The following is a 21,247-nucleotide window of genomic DNA, read 5'->3' on the forward strand; positions in this document are numbered from 1 at the left end:
TTAGAAATGTACATCACACTTTGGTAGGGTTAGATATTCTTTCTATCCAGCCAACCTGGAAGCTATTTCAGTCCCTGCTATAAATTTGGTGGCTTTTAATTATAAGCAAGTCTCTTAATGTCTTCAGGCCTCAAACTCCTCATCTGTAGAATGGGCTTAACATCTACCTTAAGACTTACAGTGAACACCAAGATAAATACTTGGTACAGTTCCTGGCACATAGTAAATGCTCAATAAATATTAGCAACTGTGATTATAGCAATAGTTAAAACATTAACCTACCACACATAGGAACCTCCTATCTCCTTACAACTTCCCACATTGACTGTAGGTACAATATACTGTAAAATGAATTTCAAAGGATGGTGCAGATTCAATTTTTTATTACTTTAATTTTTAAAAATAATGTTATTATGCGGGGTGCCTAGGTGGCTCAGTTGGTTAAGCATCCAACTTCAGCTCAGGTCATGATCTCATGGGTTTGTGAGTTCGAGCCCCATATCGGGCTCTGTGCTGGCAGCTCAGAGTCTGGAGCCTGCTTCAGATTCTGTGTCTCTCTCTCTTTCTGCCCTTCCCCCACTCATGCTCTGTCTCTCCCTCTCTCTCTCTCTCTCTCTCAAAAATAAACATAGAAAAAACAAAAATAAATAAAAATAATGCTATTATGAAAAGTAATAACTACATAACAGAACATTTGGAAAATAGAGAAAAGGAAAAAGAAGCATCCATAATTTTACCAGACTTGGTATATTTTCTTCCTTAATGCAGATGCATTTTATTGAAAAAATGAATTAAGTATACTCTTTTATTTTTAAGTTTTAATTTAGAGAGAAAGAGAGAGAGTGTTAGCTAGGGAGAGGGGCATAGGATCCAAAATCAAGAGTCAGATGCTCAACTGACTGAGGTTAGCCCTACAATTATTCTCTTTGATATTATGGCATTATTGTTTTCAAATACATGGCAAATCTCAAATATTTCACATAAAACTTTTAGAAAAATCAGGTGGAAGAGAAGGTACACATTCTCCTGTTATATTTCCATACTTTATATTTTTAATGTTTATTTATTTTTGAGAGAGTGTGAGCAGTTGGGGGGGTGCAGTGAGAGAGGGGGACAGAGGATCCCCAGCAGGCTCTGCACTGACAGCAGTGAGTCCGATGCAGGGCTTCAGCTCATGAGCCTAACCATGAGATCATGACCTGGGCTGAAGTCAGACACTTAACCGACTGAGTCACCCAGGTGCCCCTTCCATACTTATTTTAAAATATTTATGTTTTTACAAGGTTATGATGCTAGTGTACATAAAATTTAATATTCTGCATTTTTTCTTAAACTATATCACAAGCCTTTCTCCATACTACTACATGCCACTAAGGCAACATTCACAGTAACTAAAGCACCTGAAAGCAAGACTTAATTTCTGAAAATTCATACAATATATGTGAAGAAAGTAAGTCCAGCTAAGGTGTGATAAGTCAGAATAAATGCTTTTGGTTTGCCTGCAACTGTAATGTGGAAAATGTAGAAAGAGAAGTTAGAACTCAGGAATTCTGGCCTTCCAACTAAAAGTCTAAGTTAGCAAAGAATATAAAGCCCTATCAACATAATTCTTTTTATATACACTTTTATTTCTTCTTTAATAGATGAGAAAGTGGTGGAATATTGCTCAATGGCAAAGACTTTTTGTTATGATGTTATTATTGGGGTTTTAGCTCTCAAATTTGGGTAAATGTACTCCCCACCACACCCCAAAGGGGTCTTTCTTCAAAATTTTGCAAGGCAAAGCCAATCCTTACTGTAAACAAGTCAAGAGCTGGTTATGGTTGGATTCAGTGACATATGCTGTTGTAAAAAGGCTTTTACCTTCTAATTATGCTTTTATGCTGACATTCATTAATTTCAGAGCACAAATTTTTCCTTTAAAGCTTCTTTATGCCTTTATTTAAAAAAAATTTTTTTTAATGTTTATTTATTTTTGAGAAAAAGACAGAGTGCAAGTGGGGGAGGGGCAGAGGGAGAGAGGGGCACAGAATCTGAGGCAGGCTCCAGGCTCTGAGCTGTCAGCACAGAGCCAGACATGGGGCTCAAACTCACAAACCCACAAACCGTGAGATCATGACCTGAGCTGAAGTCAGATGCTTAACCGACTGAGCCACCCAGGCACCCCTCTTTACTCCTTTAATATTGTCCTGCTATGGGAAGTCGAGCCACTTATTTATTTATTTATATTTTATTTTATTATTTTTTTTTCAACGTTTATTTATTTTTGGGACAGAGAGAGACAGAGCATGAACAGGGGAGGGGCAGAGAGAGAGGGAGACACAGAATCGGAAACAGGCTCCAGGCTCTGAGCCATCAGCCCAGAGCCCGACGCGGGGCTCGAACCCACGGACCACGAGACCGTGACCCGGCTGAAGTCGGACGCTTAACCGACTGCACCACCCAGGCGCCCCTTATTTATTTATATTTTAATGTTCACTTACTTTTGAGAGAAAGAGAGAGGCAGAGCATGAGTGGGGAGGGGCAGAGAGAGATGGAGACACAGAATCCAAAGCAGGCTCCAGGCTGTTAGCACAGAGCCGGACGCGAAGCTCAAACTCAAGAGCTGTGAGATCAGGATCTGAGCCAAAGTCAGATGCTTAACCGACTGAGCCACTCAGGCACTCCAGTATTTATTTATATTTTTAAGTAATTTCCACAGCCAATGTGGGTTTCGAACTCACAATCCCAAGGTCAAGAGTTGCATGCTCCATTGACTGAGCCAGCCACTTGCCCCCTAAGCCAGTTTTAAAAACTGTAAAATATACATTGAGGAAACTATCCATGTGCCCATTGCCAAATGAATGGATAAACACAATGTGGCATATACATACAATGGGGTATCTTTTAGCATTGAAAAGGAAGGAAAATTTGATTCATACCACAACAGAGATGAACGTCAAAGACATATTAAGTGAAATAATCCAGACACAAGAGGATAAATATTGTGTGGTTCCACTTGTCTGTGGTATAAGGTATCATGGACACAGAAAATGAAATATTGGTTAAAAGGGGATGGGGGAGAGGAGAGTGGAAGAATTGTTGTTTTATGGGTGCAGAGTTTCAGTTTGGGATGTTGAAAAACTTCTGGTGACGGACAGTTGTGATGGTTGCACAACAATGTGAATATACCTACTTCTAGTGAACTTAAAAATGGTTAAAATGGTAAATCATACACATTTTATGCTAAATAAAAAAAATCCGCTCAAAGAACATACACTGAGAATAGTGTATTATACATATACGTATATATGTATATATATATATATATGTTCAGTTTAAGAAATAATTATGAAGCAAGTATATGGATCATCGCCATCCAGGTCAAGAAATAAAATATTATCAAAGAGTACCAGTGTGCCCCTTTCCAACAAAACCCTTTTTTTTTCCTTCCTGAGTAATCACTGTCACAATGTTCCGGACTAACATTTGCTTTTAAAAAAATCAGGCTGTGATGTAATAATGCAGGATAAATTAAATCAACATTACAAAAGCAATAGAGTATTTTTAATTCCAATATTTTCCATACATGCAATTATTTTTAACTCAATAACGTTTAAAGTGCCCTTTCCCCTGTCTTTCGCTCTTGAAACCACATATTCTAAAACTTATCTTGGTTCTACAGTTGACCTCACCTGCAGAGTTAAAAACAACAACAACAACAACAACAACAACAACAAAACTACTTCACTGTAGATTTTAGATTTTCATTCCTCCCGCTCTCCCTTGCCTCCAACTACAAAGAAACAATGATTTAAACCCTTTGTGCCCTTTTAGAAAATTACACAGATACCCCATTGTGGAACCCTATAATCCCTTCGTGGAAAGGAAGAGATTAGCATATGAATACAAAGCAAAATGAATCCAGAATACAAAATGATCTACTGGATTGTGAAGCTCTTGTATTCTTTTTTTTTTTTTTTAATGCATTTATTTCCTCTTTTTGTATTGCCCCTTTAGTGGTCTCAGGGTTAAGGGAACTGAGCTTCCCCTCTGGTTACCCGGAAAAGGGTGAAAAAAAAAAAAAAAGCAAACAGATTCCAGGAGCTGCAAAACCAACAGATGACTCCCAGAGCCAGTGGAATTGCCAGTGGAATCGCCAGTGGAATCTGCTACACTCGACGTGAGTTTGCTTGCGGGCGAGGAGTGTAGAAAGTGCTGTTCGCAGAATGCGCGGTGAAGGAGAGAAAGCGACAGAAGAGAGAGCCATAGTGCTGACGTTGAAAGCCCGGCCCTGTGAGGTTGCACAGGGTAAGTGGCGTTGGCCAGGAGGCAGTGGCGAAGGGGAAGGAAAGAGGATTTGGGCTAGGGGCGGGGCCTGCGGCGCAGCCTGTCTCCTGATTGCTGGAGCGCCGCTGCCAATCTCGCAGAATCGCTCGGTTAACCAGTGCGCTGGCTAGACGCGCTCAGATATACTGAGTGTGCCCTGAGAAGCAGTCTCAGATCCTGACGGTGCAGCAGCCCGCAGCCTCAGCCAGGGAGTCCCAGCCGCTTTCAATGGAGGAGAAGCCCGGCCAGCCACAGCCTCAGCACCATCACAGCCACCACCATCCGCACCATCACCCCCAGCAGCAGCAGCAGCAGCAGCAGCAACAGCAGCAGCAACAGCAGCCGCACCACCACCACCATTATTATTTCTACAACCACAGCCACAACCACCATCACCACCACCATCACCAGCAGCCTCACCAGTACCTGCAGCATGGAGCCGAGGGCAGCCCCAAGGCCCAGCCAAAGGCGCTGAAACATGAGCAGAAACACGCCCTCCAGCAGCACCAGGAAACGCCGAAGAAGAAAACAGGTCTGGGAGGGAGGACGAGTGGGGGAAGGGGAATGGGGGTGGGGGGTAGAGAAGATGGGGGTGGGGCTGGATCTGGAAAGCGCGGACGCGGTCGGAGTGTATGTGTGTGTGTGTGTGTGTGTGTATGTCTGTGCCCTGCGGGTCTGGGGAAGCCCCCTTCCATTCTCCCAAAGCCCGAGCCAGGCCGCGGGGTTTGCAGCGCCCTCTCCTTCCCCTCAGCATGGGAGAGGCCCAACCAGGCCAGTATGACCTTCCCGGCCCCCGCCCGGGCCAGAGGGAGACCCGGAGGGTCGGCCTTGGAAAAATGGCCTCATTATTCCTTTCTCGTTTACCTTCGTGAGGCCCTGGAGGAACCTAAATTTGGTGGCCCTGAGTTGGGGTGAACATAGCTCCCCCCCCCACCAAAAAGCCTTCGGGGTGTTTCTCAAGAAGGCCTACCTAATTCCGACTCGGGTGGTGTCGCGAGACCCTTTTGCAGGCGGCGAGGCGAGGGTAGGTGGGCAGAGTTGAGGAAGTGTCCTCCCTCACCCGCCACCCCAAGCCCACCTGTGGCCTTGGGGTTCCCCGTCTGGGGGGGGGTGGCCGGGACCCCCCGTTTCTTGGGTTATTTCCACCTCTAGACGCCCCTTTTGGGCACCGGATCCGGCAGTGTGCCCTCGCGCCTCCTCCCGAGGCCGGCGCCCCGGGCCCGCTCCCCCCAGAGCCGGCGCGGCTGGAATGTTCTCTCCTCCTCGCGGGGCCGCTTCCTGTCCGCCATGTTGGAAGCCGATTCCTGTCACCGACTCCGGCCCACTGAAGAGCGGAGGGGGAAGGGTGTCGAGGGGCGCTCGGCGCGGCGGAGCTGGGGGGCTCGGGATCCCCACCGGCGGTCGCCTTGCCCCCCGCATTGCGGGGGCGCAGTCGCCCCCGGCCCGCGGCCGCCCCTCCCCCCGCCGCCGGCCGGGTTGTGTAACCCGGTGGCGGCCGCGCGGCCCCGGGCGGGTCCCTGGGGTGAGGGGCGGGGGCGGTTGGGGTGGGGGAGGGAAGCGGCCACGAGGGGAGCGGCCTGCACCGGGCCCCGCGCGCCGGCGGCCGCGTTTCCCGCTCCCGGTGCGGCGGGAGGCGCGGGCGGTCCGGGCGGGGAGCCGGCCTCGAAGTGGAGCCGCGGGAGGAGAAGGCCGCGGGCGGTGGCCGCGGCGCTCCGTGGGGCAGGAGGGCTGGGGGTGGGGTGGGGGGGATACATTTTGGGTAGAGGCGGTGCCTGAAGGCCGGGTGGGGTACCCAGCGGGAACCAGGCTCCCCGGTCACGAGTTTCTCTGCCACAGGAACCTCGTCTCCTGCCAGGTTCGCTCACGACTCCGCCTCTCAGGCTTTCACTTGGGCCCTTTCCTTCTAGCAGCTCATTTTTACAAAAAAAAGAAAAAAAAAAAAAAGGCTTGTTCGGGCTGCCTCCAGCCCCCCAGCATTTACCCTCTGGGCCTAAGTAGTGCTTTCAGGGAGAGCGATTAGGAAAATGATTGGATGGGGGAAGAGGGCGAGGTGTTTTTTGACCCCTATTTCTTGTCCTTAAGGAAGAACCGCGGTGGCCCATCCATGAGGTTGGTTCACTACCATCTTGTCTCGGACGAGGCTTTTTTTCCATGTTAAAAGGAAAGGTGTTTTTCTATTTTTAAACTGATACCGAACCCCAAATGCTTGGTTCTAACAAATGTTCAATTGAGGGTGAAAGTCATTTTAGAAAACATCTGAGAAGAAATGAACTTAAAAGTTTGTTGCCAGGCAGATTTTTACCAAATTGAAGGTTCTTTATAAAAATGAAGGGAGTAATAAGAAAATGGATGTTAAACCCAGGCTATCAAATTTAATGCAAGCAGTTACTGAGAGCTGGAGGAAAATTGCTTTAATTTAAAGACTGAAATTGGAATATCAGACTTTCCACTTTGGGGGGTAGGGACTGATGATGGCGTGCTGTAGCAATGAACATGTAAATATGTTCAGTATTTAATCTTAACGGATTTGGAACAGTTTAAAAACTATTAGAAAGTGTACAACACTAAATCTTTTAACTAGGTCTTTTTCAACTTAGAGATAAGAAAATCTTACTTTATTATCGTTGCTTGGAAGATCAAACAGTATTACTGTTCAGATTCGAAAATTTTATTTTGTTGTCTCTACGTATAGAAGCAGCCCCTGAACCATTCAAGGTGGCATCCTTCAAATCAGTAGGTCTTGTCCTGGAAGAGAATAAAGAGGGGAAACTGGGCTTAGCAGTTTTGAGAGAATGTAAACAATTTGGGATGAACAGTTTTTTATGTGTGGCCTGGTCACAATACTGTTGCTTCAACATGTATGATGCTAATTTACTAAGAAAACTTCGGAGGGTTTTTGAAATATATCTGTTGTATGTTGAAGTGGGCTTTTATGACCCATTACCCACAAACCTATAAAGAGGAACCTGTTTTCTTTATCCAGAAGAGGGCGCAAGAGAGGGCCAAATGTGTTCACTAATTTCGGTTTCTAATCCAAAAGCGAGATTTATCAGGACTCAAGTTTTGCAGTCCATTTGAAGTAGTATTAGCATGGCAAACCTAAATAATAAAAGTGCAAAGAGCCCTGTGATTTCTCTCAGTAATTCTGTGGTGGTCGCATTTCTCTTAAATACCTAAGTTTTAAAAAGAAAATGTCTCTGGTACACTTTTTGCATACCAACAAAGTTGCCATGGAAAAATTTTAAGTAGTTAAATGAAAAAATGTTTTTTTGTTATTAAAACTTGGAAGTATAGTGGCTCTGAGCTGTTACAAAATTGGTGATTTCTGATATCGGAGCCACTAAATACTAGTAATTTTAGGAAAGAATATCCTGGTTCACTTAAAAATCTTGGCTTTGGTCCAAGTCAGTTTGGACATTGAATTTTTTTGTGTTTAAGACTGTTTACTTACCTTTGAGAAAGTTATGACTAATGGGCTCAAGAGTACAAAACTTTGTTTAGCTTGTTAGCATGTTAAATGGTATGTTTTTCTTTTTGGTCTAGAGTTGTATACAGGTAAACTTGTATATGTTAACGTTGAGAGCTCCTGTTTAGGAACTTGCTGCTTCTCTAAAGAAAAAAGAACCTTTCAGAAAACATCCTACCTAAGCAGAGATTTCTTCTTTAGTAGTTTCTTTCTTCAGTAGTTGTGTGGTTAGAATTTTTCCACCAAAAGTTTGACTTGATTGACTGTCACAGCTCTTTTCAGCAGCCATTATATTCTATTATATTCTATTCTATTATATTTGGCGGGGGTGGGGGTGCCTGGGTGACTCAGTCAGTTGAGTGTCTGACTCATAATTTCAGCTTGGGTCAGGATCTCAGGGTTGTGGGATCAGCCCCTCATGGGGGCTCCACACTGAGGGTGGAGCCTGCTTAAGATTCTCCCTTTCCCTTGCCCAGCTCCACCATGCGAGCGCTTACTCTCTTGCGCATGCTCCCTGTCTCTAAAACAAATTTTAAAACAAAATTATTTTATGGTACAAGTTTTGTATGGTTCAGACTTAGGAATGATTATGCCTTAAGTATATTTTCTTGAATTATTTTCTGAAAGTTAATACAGTGGAATAAAATGCCTTTATTTGTTCATTTTTAGTGCCCTTTCTCTGATACAAAATGAGTGCCTTAAAATTAATAGTAAATCCTGTTGTGAATCTTCCCAGACTATGTTCTGTTCCATATCACATTCTTTTGAAGCAGTGATTCTGAAACTTAAAAAAAAAAAAAAAAACAACTTAGATTCCTTATGCTTTTTTTCCCTTTATTTTCAAATTTACATTTATTTATTTTGAAAGTGAGAGAAAGAGCACACAGGGTGCAAGCACAAGCCGGGGAGGAACAGAGAGAGGAAGAGAGAGAATCCCAAGCAGGCTTCGTGCTCAGTGCAGAGCCCAACTTGGGGCTTGAATTCACAAATTGTGAGCTCATGACCTGAGCTGAAACCAAGAGTCAGACACTAAACTGACTGAGCCACCCAGGCGCCCCTAGATCCCTTATGCTTTTAAAATGCACAAAGAGCTTTTATGGGTTATATCTATACCAAATTGGGAATTAAAACAAAATTTCAAAATAAGACTATACAAGTTCACATGCCTTTTAGCCTTCATAGGCTAAAGGACCACAAGGATGAACGAAAGTGACAAATGTAAATTAACTTGGTCTTATTGGACACCCTTCTGAAAGCTGCCTTAAATGAATATGTATCCTTCTATTTATCTGTTTCTAATGACCTCAAAATGCTTTTGGGAACATTTCATAAAAAGGTAGATAAGTAATATCTCTATTTTACTGGTAGGGAAATGGGAATGGTTGTTACCAATTGAATAATGTAGAGTGATGAACTTTATGGCAGTTGAAGGTCTTAAATTACGCTTGAACACGTAGCAGTTTTTAAATTAGATACCTTTCATTGTAGTTTTGTTAGTAATTATTACAGCATCACTTGTGTAGGAAGTATTACTTAGTGATAGAAAACCATGTTCCAGGCTGACTGGAGTTCAGGTTTCCAGTTATCTGACTTAGGCAAGTTAATTTCTCTGACAGTTTTTTTACCCAGATGTAAAATGAAGAAAATATATCTTAGAGGAGTTAGAAATATTGGTACATAGGTGGTCTAGTTTCATACATTAACAGTATGATCTAATGTCTGGGAATTAATTGTCAAAAGAGATTGAAGACTACTTTAGAAAAAGTTCACAATTGTTAGATTTTTGTTCAGCAGAATGCAGTAGAAACTGCTTGTGACTGCCAGTCGTTTGTGGTTTCATAGAAAGGGATTCTTTAATTTCCCTGAAATACATACAGTTACTGTATCAGTATAACTTGATTTGTGCCCAGAGGGTAGCTCTGATGTTAATTGTAAAGGAATTTTTATAGCAGCCTTGTGAGAACAGTGGGGAAGTTGATTTTGTTAGGTGAGAGATATTATGGCATACTACTTAAGAGGTCTTGTTCTTTCTGACCTCAGACTTCGGTTTGAATCCCAGCTGGTTCAGTTTCTTGCTTGGCAGACTTCTAATCGGTAATATGGGGTGACAAGTGTTCTCATAGTTGTGAAATAATAAACATAGTAAAGCTAATGCTCATAGCATAGTGTCTAGCACATAGTAAATAGTCTTTAAATGTCAGGTAGTACTGTAATTTATGTTTTGTAATTGTAAATCAAAACCTTTCTTTTTCCCCTTTTCTAGGCTATGGTGAACTAAATGGTAATGCTGGAGAAAGAGAAATATCTTTAAAGAGCCTGGGTTCTGATGAAGCTACCAACCCTATTTCCAGGGTCCTCAATGGCAACCAACAAATTGTAGACACTAATCTGAAGCAGACTGTAAAGGCCAACACCTTTGGGAAAGCAGGAATTAAAACCAGGAATTTCATTCAGAAGAACAGTATGGACAAAAAGAATGGGAAGTCTTACGAAAATAAATCTGGAGAGAACCAGTCTGTAGAGAAGACCGATACTGTAGCAATTCCAAATGGTGTTGTAACAAATAATTCTGGCTATATTACTAATGGTTATATGGGCAAAGGAGCAGATAATGATGGTAGTGGATCTGAGAGCGGATATACCACTCCTAAAAAAAGGAAAGCTAGGCGCAATAGTGCCAAGGGATGTGAAAACCTTAATTTAGTGCAGGACAAAATAATGCAACAAGAGACCAGTGTCCCAACCTTAAAACAGGGACTTGAAACTTTCAAGCCTGACTACAGTGAACAAAAGGGAAATCGAGTAGATAGTTCGAAGCCCATTTGGAAGTATGAAACTGGGCCTGGAGGAACAAATCGAGGAAAACCTGCTGTGGGTGATATGCTGCGGAAAAGCTCTGATATTAAACCCGGTGTGAGCGGCAAAAAGTTTGATGATCGGCCCAAAGGAAAACACGCTTCTGCTGTTACCTCCAAAGAGGACTCTTGGACCCTATTTAAACCACCCCCAGTTTTTCCAGTGGACAATAGCAGTGCTAAAATAGTTCCTAAAATAAGTTATGCAAGCAAAGTTAAGGAAAACCTCAACAAAACTGTACAGAACTCCTCTGTGTCACCATCTTCATCTTCATCCTCTTCGTCATCTGCTGGGGAAACTCAGACCCAGTCTTCAAGTCGGTTATCCCAGGTCCCAATGTCAGCGCTGAAATCTGTTACTTCGGCCAACTTTTCTAATGGGCCTGTTTTAGCAGGGACTGATGCAAGTGTGTATTCTCCAGGGGGTCAGCCACTGTTAACTACTGCTGCTAATACTCTAACACCCATCTCTTCTGGGACTGATTCAGTTCTCCAGGACATGAGTCTGACTTCAGCAGCTGTTGAACAAATTAAATCTAGCCTTTTCATCTATCCTTCAAATATGCAAACTGTGCTGTTGAGCACAGCACAAGTGGATCTACCCTCTCAGACAGATCAGCAAAACCTGGGGGATATCTTTCAGAATCAGTGGGGTTTATCTTTTATAAATGAGCCCAGTGCTGGCCCTGAGACTGTTATTGGGAAATCATCAGATCATAAAGTGATGGAGGTGACATTTCAAGGGGAATATCCTGCCACTTTGGTTTCACAGGGTGCTGAAATAATCCCCTCAGGAACTGAGCATCCTGTGTTTCCCAAGGCTTATGAGCTGGAAAAACGGACTAGTCCTCAAGTTCTGGGTAGCATTTTAAAATCTGGGACTACTAATGAGAGTGGAGCCTTATCCTTGGAACCCAGTCATATAGGTGATCTGCAAAAAGCAGACACCAGTAGTCAAGGTGCTTTAGTGTTTCTCTCAAAGGACTACGAGATAGAAAATCAAAATCCTCTGGCGTCTCCTACGAACACTTTGTTAGGCTCCGCCAAAGAACAGAGATACCAGAGAGGCCTAGAAAGAAATGATAGCTGGGGTTCTTTTGACCTGAGGGCTGCTATTGTATATCACACTAAAGGTAACTCATTTGTTCCTATATGAAGATTCTTACTGCTCAATTTAGTATATATTTATAAGCTATTGTGTTAAGGGTGCATTTTGGAAATTACTATGAGATTCTTCAAGACTTAGAACTAAATTAAGAATAACCATGGATAAGCAGTTGATAAACTATTCAGGGTCTTTGGAAATAGTACTATTTAGAAGGAATGTTCACTTTTTCGACTTAAAACATTTCTTTTCATATTTACAAGTATAGTTGACTTCCTACCTGTTTCAAATAGTGAAGAGGAATGGGGTGGTGCCTAAAGGGAGGACATTATATTTTCTCTTGTTATTTTTAAAACTTCTTTGAACAGATGTCCCCTCTTTTTTGCTTTTTATATCATACACTTCTTTATTAGCTCACTTGATTCTTCTAATTTGTGTAAAATGAGGAGGAGTCCAAAAAGATGGAGTGTCAAACTATTTTTTCTGGGTGCTGAATGGGAACTAGAAAATAATTTAGACAACTGCAGTGGCAAGCCCAATGAGCATTGTAGGAACCAGGCTCTTGGGTTCTGTACTTTTCATAGCCCCAAAGCCTATGTTAAGAAAGGAATCCGGTATCTTTCAAGTTCCATGAGAATACGTTTTTTAGAATATGGTTTATTTGTATCTTAAAGATTTGCTGTATGGTATAACTTCTTTAAATCCCTACAGCAAATAATGAGGTTTAATGAATGATGTTTAAAACCTCAGTGCTATTGGGAACACTTCCATCACTCCCTCTTCTAATAGAAATCTATACCCCACGTGTGCAGACACACACCTAATACATGCTGCACATTCCGATTTTTAACAGTGGCTCATTTAGGCAGTGACTTGGAACTGCAGGGAAGGGGCAGCATATCAGCTAAGTGGAGATGAGGTAATTCCCATATTTTCCCTGGAAGAATCACTGCCTCAGAGATGAATAACAAAGCTATTTATGTGACTTTTAAGCAAATTACCTCTCTTCATACCTTTCCTTATCTGCAAACTGGAAGACATTTAGTAAAATGAACAGATGTACTTTTTCTATTTTTCTTCCTTTAAAAAATGGGAGTAAGTAGTAGTATTGCCTTGTGGCAGTTTAGGGGCAGAAATCCTGGCAGATGAAATTACCTGTCTTTTTAGGAAAGTTAAGGCAAAACAATTGCTTAGTTTCTTAAGACTTGTGGTTAATTATAAGTTAAATCCTGCTGGGGGAGTTGGTGTTTTTGGTGTTATTTTCCGTGCCATCTGCCCTCCAGAGACCATTGGGAAATTTTACCTGTGTATTTTGTACTGGTGGTCATTGTGTGAACCTGAGAGGATATCTGGTTATGTTCTTCCACAACAAGCGAAAAATTCTGGGACAGGTTCCCTTAAATGGTTGGCTGGTGGTTTTATATAGATTTTTATTGTGAAGAATTGCAGGCCTTTTTTCAATGGGAAATTAATTTCTATTTATTACTAGGTATTCTGTGTGCGTTTTCCCTATAGATGGGCTAACTAGATGTGAAATCAGTAGTATTTAAATAAGCTAAATGCCTCAACGAGGATGCAGTTTATATTTAGTTTTGCTGGCATTACTGAAATACTTGCTTTAGTTGAGTGCATCAATTTGACTTTTATATTTGGATATTGAAATTAAATTGATATTGATTGCCCAGCCTCCCCCAACCCCCAACAAATAATGTTCAGTTCAGTTAGGTCCCAAAGTGGCAGGTTCTTTGAATTACTGCCAAATGTGGATGGTTCATTAGGTCATTAATTTCTCTTTTCTTTGAATTTGTTTTAAATCACAACCTTTTGAAGATCTGAAGATCTTTTTCATAAGTGAAGGCTGGCTTATTATTTTTAAGTTGTCTTAAACTCTAAAGGAGGTAATAATCATTTGGGCTTATTGGAATATCCTTTAAAAGGGCCACCTGTATTTTCTTGTACCTTCAGTGTAGTCTTTTCTTTAAATGTTCAAAAGTAATCTCTTGGTTAAAGTTAAGCTTAGAAATGGAAGTTCTCTGCATACTTCCCAACTTCAAAAATAAGTCCTTCAATTTTATTTGGAAATAGGTAAGAACGTGCTTGGTATCAGTTCTGTAGGAATACTGCATTTTTTAGGTTAAACATTATTTGCAGCCTTAGAAGTACTGCAGATTTTTAAAAAATCTGTTCAGTATAATTGAGGAGATGAAAAAAAGATACAATGAGGCATAAAAAAGGGATTGATGAGAATTCTAGTTCTTGGGATTTTTCTTTTACCTTTTGACACGTTATGGTGTAAAGTTTTAAGAAACAAGAGGGTTAATCTTTCTATTACCTGGGGGAATAGTGTACCATTACATAGCAGTATTAATATTGACTGAGATGTAGGTCCTATTTTCTTTTGATTTCAAGTGGCACTTAAGAGGCAAACTTTAAAGTGATACCTTTTTAAGTTGATTATGAAAAAAATTATATTCTAAGTTTTAAGTTGATTATAAAAGATTTATACTCTAAAGTGGAACCTGTAACAAACCCCAGTGGACTCCTCATCCAGCCTGAACATTTAAATAGCATTGTCATTCTTGTTTCACCTATCTACCTTCACACTTCTTTTGGTAGGAGTTTTCAAAAACAAATTCCGGGTATCCTAATATTTTGCTAGTTGACACTTTAGTTATGTTAGAGTGATGGCTTTTAATGCACATACCCAAGACAGAACTGTTGCCTTCTTTAAAACATTTACTTTCAAAGGCTTCTAACATTAGACCGTAACTTTTTGAGGTGAATCTTTGATTTTGAAATAATCATTTGAAGTCATTGATTTGAAAAAGTCATTTGAAGCCAAGTCTGTTGAAATAAGGTAGGTTGATGTGAGTTGTGTGTTTGGTCAAAGTGTTCGTTTAAATGGGTTGATTTATCATGCCTAATACTGCACTGAAGGTTATCAAGCATTCAAAAAGCATTTGTGTGTGTGTGTGTGTGTGTGTGTGTATTTATGTTAACATCTTGCTATTTTGGAATATTCATTAAAAAATAATTTGAGGGCCGTCTGGGTGGCTCACTGGGTTAAGTGTCTGACTCTTGGTTTCGGCTCAGGTCATGATCTCGCTTTTCCTGAGTTCAAGATCTGTGTTGGGCTCTGGTCTGTCAGTGCAGAGCCTGCTTGGGATTCTCTCCCACTCTCTTTGCCCTTCCCCTGCTCGTGCTTGCTCTTTCTCTCAAAATAAATAAACTTAAAAAAAAGATAATTTGATAGGTAAATTATACCCAGCATATAGAGATGCGAGGGAGATGAATATGGTAAGATATAATTCTTGATAGTTGAGGTGAGTTAACATCAAAGTTATCTAGTATAAAATATCCCTGAGGTAACACTAAGCTACTACATGAAATTTAAAAAATTTATTTCTCTGTTACTTCCATAGGTTATTGGCATAAATTATTTGATTCACTAGATCTAGGCTACACCCTGGAATAAAAATGTATTTTAACTCTAGGTGGTTCTAATTGCCTGCTAGGATTGGGAACTCCTGAGTCTAGAGAGCTTTCATCAGCTTAATCCTTTTTTTCTTTTCTCTGCCACAGTTGTGCAGTAATAAGAGTGTGTGTGTGTGTGTGTGTGTGTGTGTGTGTGTGTGTGTGTGTTTTCCTTTCCCTTAAGATGTACTTACAGGCAAAGTACTTTGCTTAGTTGAGGAAGATTTTGACAGGGTGAGTCTTTTTCTTTGAAGAGCTTAAGTAGAGGAGAAAACAATACACAAGTTTATAAGGCAAGATTTGAGTGTCATGGATATAAATAACTAGAAGCTTTCAATGGAGGGAGAATTTCTAATGGAATAAAGGTGGGAAGAGTAAGTGCAGGCAGGGTATGTTTTCATTGACGCAGCATCATTTAAACTGGGTTTTGATGGGTGGGGAAATGCAAAGAAGAGGAAGATAATAGATAAGTTGGAGAACCTGAGTAGATGTAAATGTTGGAAGGGATCCGCTTTGGATGTGGTGAGGAAATATAAAAGAGAAGGAAGGTAATAAGTTGCTGCCAGATCATCAGATCAGTCTGGAGGCAGTGGGGGAGCTGCTCAGTATCAGTGATAGGCTGGTGAGATGGAAGTAACTTAAACACAGGGATTTTAACACTGCTATTCCCAGTTCCTGTGTACCTGAAAAGATCAGTTGTCATTTTTAAGCCTGGGTTTCCTAATTTATAAGTATATCAGTCTTTGTTTCATTCTATCAGATTGTACTACAGTGTTTCAGAAATTGAGTTGAGGGGCACCTGGGTGGCTCAGTGGGTTAAGCATCCAACTCTCAGGTCATGATCTCACGGTTCATGAGTTTGAGCCTTGCACTGGAGTCCTTGCTGATAGCACAGAGCCTGCTTGGGATTCGGTCTCTCCCTCTCTCTGCCCCTCCCCTGCTTACTCCCTTACTCTCTCAAAATAAAAAATAAACTTTAAGAAATAAAAATAAAAGTTGAGTTAGTATTAAGTAATTGACTTACAGATCTGCTTTCTGGTAGGTTATTGTGGCCCATTTGTTGGGTATATTGAAAGCCATTTTTCTGATGAACTCTTGGAATAAATAGTTCAGGCAGAGAAATGACAAAAGGTTTTCCCTTTTGTATTTGCAGTCAATGTGAATGTATTTTTTACCTGAAAATAAACATTTACTTTTTAAAAAGAAGGTTTTTGGGTTTATGAATGAAGGAACTGGTAAAGACCTCTTATATGTACAGGGTGTGATGAGACCGGAGACAAGTTATGGTTAGTCCATAAAAGGGAGAGGGGGATTATGTATACAGTTTAGACTTTTGTTCATAGAATCTGAATACTAAATTTTCTCCTTTAAACACAATGCTGAAGAAATATTTTCACCTTTACTGCATTTTGCTCCATGATTGCTTATGGCATCACAGCTATCTTACAATCTTATTAACAATTGCCTGCAGATTTGACTTTGGTTTCAGCCCTAGTTCAATTTCCTAGATTGGGGAAGGGTCCTTTTTTCCATCCTCTCTCTAATATGGGACATATAGGAATGTTTGTAACAAGTAATTTAATATGGTTGTGAGATCCTTTCTTTTGCCAGTGACTTAACCATTTTAGTATCTATATAAGATGCTTGATGTTTCATTAAGTGTGTTTTATGAGTGTAATAATTATGAATTTACTTTGGTATTAGTCAAAAAGGTAGCTTACCAGGAATTTATGGAAGGTAAAATTTAATCCTCAGATTTTAGTAGTTTACCTCCTGAAGGTGAGGGAAGTAACCATCCATGCTATAACAGCAGAAATTGTCTATTAGTATCTTAGTAGTAGCAGTTTCATTCCGAGCAACTTGAATTTGATATTTTACCTTAAAAGTAAACGATTAGAATAAGTATAGCAGTAGAAATGAACAAAACCCCTCAAGCTCCAAGTTTCTAACGTATGTATTTAGAGATGGTCAAGACAGTTCTGTTTAGTCGTTAGCTCCAAATTGGGAATGTAAGATTGAAATTGATGGGGTGAAGAGTTCATTAAGCATCTCCTGAAAAGGTGATGACTTCTAACTAAGTACTTGAGTCAAATTTACTTGAAAATAAGCTGTTACCAGAGTGCCTGGCTGGTTCAGTTGGTAGAGCATGCACCTCAGTCAGTCCTTAGGGTCATGAGTTGGAGCCCCATGTTGGGAATAGAAGTTACTTAAAGTTTATTTTATTAAAAAAAATTAATGTTTATTTTTGAAAGAGTGCAAGCAGGGGAGGGGCAGAGAGAGGGAGACACAGAATCTGAAGCAGGCTCCAGGCTCAGTGCTGTTGGCACTTAAAAAACTGAGATCATGATCTGAGAGCTGAAGTCGACGCTTAAACAACTGGGTCACCTTGGTACCCCTTACTTAAGTTTTTTAAACATTTATGTATTTTGAGAGATCCCATGTGAGTTGGGGAGGGGCAGAGAGAGGGAGAGAAAATCCCAAGCAGGCTCTCTGCTGTCAATGTGGAGACCCAACTGACTTAGCCACCCAGGCACCTCTAAAATTTATTTTAAAAAAGAAAATAAGCTGTTAATTCTCTGGGTATAGTCAAAATGGAAAAGGAAAGGGTGAGAAGTTTCTGGCAGCCTTCTTTGCAAAAGAATAGGGAGGTACAGTGGACTGGTTGGGAAAGGAAATCAGAAGAGCAAAAAACATGGTGGTGAGATAGCCAGTAATCATCAAAAATTGGGTAAATCTGGAATAGAAGGGGGAAAAGTAGAATTTAATAATGTCACTACCCCTGCTGGATTTTACAGAATTTGATCTAAATGGCTTGAATAAGGATTGGAAGGCAAGATCCATAGTAAATTGATCTGGGGATACTTAATTATGGGAGTCTTCTTTTTGACCTTATATATTTTGTTTGTTTTTTTGGTGTGTGTGAGGGGGAACCTGTGCTTTTTAAAAGTAAAAATAATAATAAGCCTCAAGTTGGCTTTAACCCTCTTAGCTTGTCTTTTTCTTTGAAGAATTAAAAGCTGAAATTTTGACTGGACCATATGAAATGACTGTTTTTGTAGGTCACAGAAGGTTGAATATCAGTTTCAAATGGGCCTACCTAATACTACTTTGTTCTATTATTACTTCCTGATGACTGATTTACAAGTGGTATTTCATTCAAAATCAATATTCACATATGGCACCAAGCTCTGTGCAAAGCAATCGTGATAATTAGATGAAATAAGGATTCATGTCATTAAAGTCTAATAGGGAAACATACATGGAAAGAAATATATTACTAGTGTGATTGCTCTGTAGAAAAAATATATAAAATACATTTGGAACATAGAGAAACCCTTAAGGTGGGTGGTGGGGTCAGGGTAGGCTAGTCAAGACTCAGAAGAAGTGGGACCAATTTGTTGATGTACATCTGTGTCCAGTGCTAGAAATGTAATACAAGACAAACAGATTCATTCTCCCTGTAGGCAGTGAGAATCCACTGAAGTGTTTTGGTCACTTTCAGGTTTGTATTTTTATTTATTAAAAAAATTTTTTTTAATGTTTATTTATTATTGAGAGACAGAGCATGAGCATGGGTGGGGCACAGAGAGGGGGAGACACAGAATCTGAAGCAGGCTGTAGGCTCTGAGCTGTTAGCACAGAGCATGATGCAGGGCTTGAACTCATGAACTGTGAGATCATGACCTGAGCCAAAGTCAGTCGCTCAACCAGTTGAGCCACCCAGGCGCCCCTCAGGTTTGTATTTTTAGAGGAAAAGAATGTTAGCCATGGTGTAGAAGATAGAAGTTAAGGGCAAGAGAGGCCTGTTAAAAGATTACACTGCAGAATGTTCTGTAACATACCATTGCTTGAACCAGGCAGTGACATCTGGCTAGAAAAAAAGAGGGTGACTAGAAAGTTAAGTGTCTTAACTTTGAGTAAGGATTGCAGTAGTTGAACACTCCCTCCCTAAATTCTCTGATTTGCATTTCCTTAACAACCCACTTTCCTACTTTGTACATCTTCAGCATAACCTTCCTTATATCATTCTCTTTTCCTCAAAGGTTTATGTTCTTTTGGTCTCCTTTTCATGCTACTCAAACTCCTGGGTAATCTCATCCAATTCTGCTGCTGTGTGTTAAGCTCGAAACTTCAATTGCTTTTACTCTGAGTTCAGACCATGTATATTCAGCATCACCTTTCCCAATTCTTTGTATATGAAATGGAATTCCAAACCCTGATTGTTAGGTTATATAGATCCTGTCTCTAACATATCCATTTTTTCCTTTCCATCTCTAATACAGCTGTCCTAATTTCTTCACTTTTGCAGTAACATTTACTGGGCTCTTTTTCTGTACAGTAGTCCCACCTTATCCGTGGTTTTGCTTTCCGCGGTTTCAGTTGCCCACGGTCAACTGTGGTCTGGAAGCAGATGATCCTTCTGAATCGTCAGAAGGTCAGTAGTAGTCTAATGCTACATCACAGTGCCTATTGTCATTCATCTCACTTCATCTCATCATGTAGGCATTTTTTCATCTCACATCATCACAAGAAGAATGTAAGTACAGTACAATGTTTGAGAGAGAGCCCACACTCAATATAACCTTTTTTTACAGTGTATTGTTATAATGGTTCTATTTTACTGTTAATCTCTCACTGTGCCTAATTTATAAATTAAACTTTATCATAGGCATGTGGTATGTATGTATAGGAAAAAACTTAGTATATATAGCGTGTGATACTATTTGCAGTTTTAGGCATCCACTGGAGGGGAGGGTCTTAATGTATCTCCTGCAGATAAAGGAGAGGACTACTGTATTTGCCATTTCATCCATACTCTCTAGTTGAAACTTCAGTCATTACTAATATTTAGTACAATAATCTCAGATCTCTTCAGTGACTTCCTTCACCTATATGATTAAACAGTAAACTTTCCTTCATTTGTGCCTTTGTGCTGTCCCCCGAATAGCAGAATAGCATTTATCTGTGTGTAAATCTTTCATTCTTAGTGACTTTCAGCTCTGCTCCTGAATAGTGTTTTTTCTAAATCTTTTTGTCTTAGTGACTTCAGCCTTACTAAATTAATTGTGACCACTAAAGCATAGATCAGTAAACTTTTTATGTGAGTGATCAGGTAGTAAATATTTTAGGCTTTGTGAGCCATAGGGTCTCTCCTTGGAATTCTGGTTACTTGATTCTGCCTTGTACACAAAAACAGTCATGGGTAATATATAAAATGGAGGTGGCTCTCTTCCATAAAACTTTATTTGCAAAGACAGAAGTCAGTTTTGCTGACCCCCTGCTTTTAGAACACCTCATACTTCAATATCACCAAGCTTTGTCCATGCTGATGCTTCTACCTAGAAAAGTTGTATATTCTACGAAGTTTACAGAGGCAGAGCCTTTGTTTTTGCGTCTATATTCCTAGCCCCTAAATAGTACTTTTTAATCCACTTAGAATTTAGGATTTTTAGGTTATTGGACATTTATGGTAGGGAGCTCTGTAGAAAGTAATCTGCTTTAGAAAGTTGAATGTTAAATTTTCTTCAGTAACTATTTGCATAATTGGGTACTGGGATCCAACTCTAACAAAAACTGGGAAGTTAAAGACCAGGGGTGGGGAGCATTATTAAAAGTAGAAAGATTAATTACTGTGTAATGATTTTGTATAGTTGGATGTATCTTATTCTTCAACTTCTTTCTGTTGGGGTAATTAAAACAGTTACACAGAGTAACTCATTTTATATTTAGAATCTGCATTAAGACTTGTAATTTAAAAGAGGGCAAAATGTAATTTACTTCTTTCCTATATATTCTCTCTTACTAGCTTCTTGTTAGCCTTAGTAAGGTTGTTTAAGGGTAGCAAGTAAACATGCAAATAGTATTTGATTTATTTCCCTTTCTTTTTGATTCATGGAAACTTGTAATTCTAATCAAGGAAATCAAGTTGCTACTTGTTATAGAAGTATTTAATATTAAATAACTAGAAGGGGAATTGCATTCATTGTTCAGTTCAACACTTAAGATAATGCGGATTTATTTCTTGGCCAGAAGCTAAGT

General features: G+C 40.3%; 1 protein-coding gene and 1 long non-coding RNA gene across 3 annotated transcripts in view; one reads left to right on the plus strand and one right to left on the minus strand.

Moving 5' to 3' along the window:
• Nucleotides 1–5,952, minus strand: part of LOC123382123 — a 32,745-nt gene extending 26,793 nt beyond the window's left edge. Inside the window, exon 1 of one of the 2 annotated variants that reach the window (XR_006590034.1) lies at nucleotides 5,279–5,952. This is a non-coding gene — a long non-coding RNA (uncharacterized LOC123382123). The remainder of the gene's footprint in view (nucleotides 1–5,278) is intronic. The other variant, XR_006590033.1, reaches the window with a different exon arrangement.
• The window catches only part of NUFIP2 (nuclear FMR1 interacting protein 2), a 30,561-nt gene continuing 13,711 nt past the window's right edge, over nucleotides 4,398–21,247 (plus strand). Inside the window, exons 1-2 of the mRNA XM_003996466.6 lie at nucleotides 4,398–4,840; nucleotides 10,038–11,762. Of these exons, the coding sequence (XP_003996515.2) occupies nucleotides 4,537–4,840; nucleotides 10,038–11,762 (2,029 nt within the window). The 5' untranslated portion in view covers nucleotides 4,398–4,536. The remainder of the gene's footprint in view (nucleotides 4,841–10,037; nucleotides 11,763–21,247) is intronic.

The sequence above is a fragment of the Felis catus genome, chromosome E1 (genome assembly GCF_018350175.1).
Source record: "Felis catus isolate Fca126 chromosome E1, F.catus_Fca126_mat1.0, whole genome shotgun sequence".
In the NCBI taxonomy this organism is placed as follows: Eukaryota; Metazoa; Chordata; class Mammalia; order Carnivora; family Felidae; genus Felis; species Felis catus.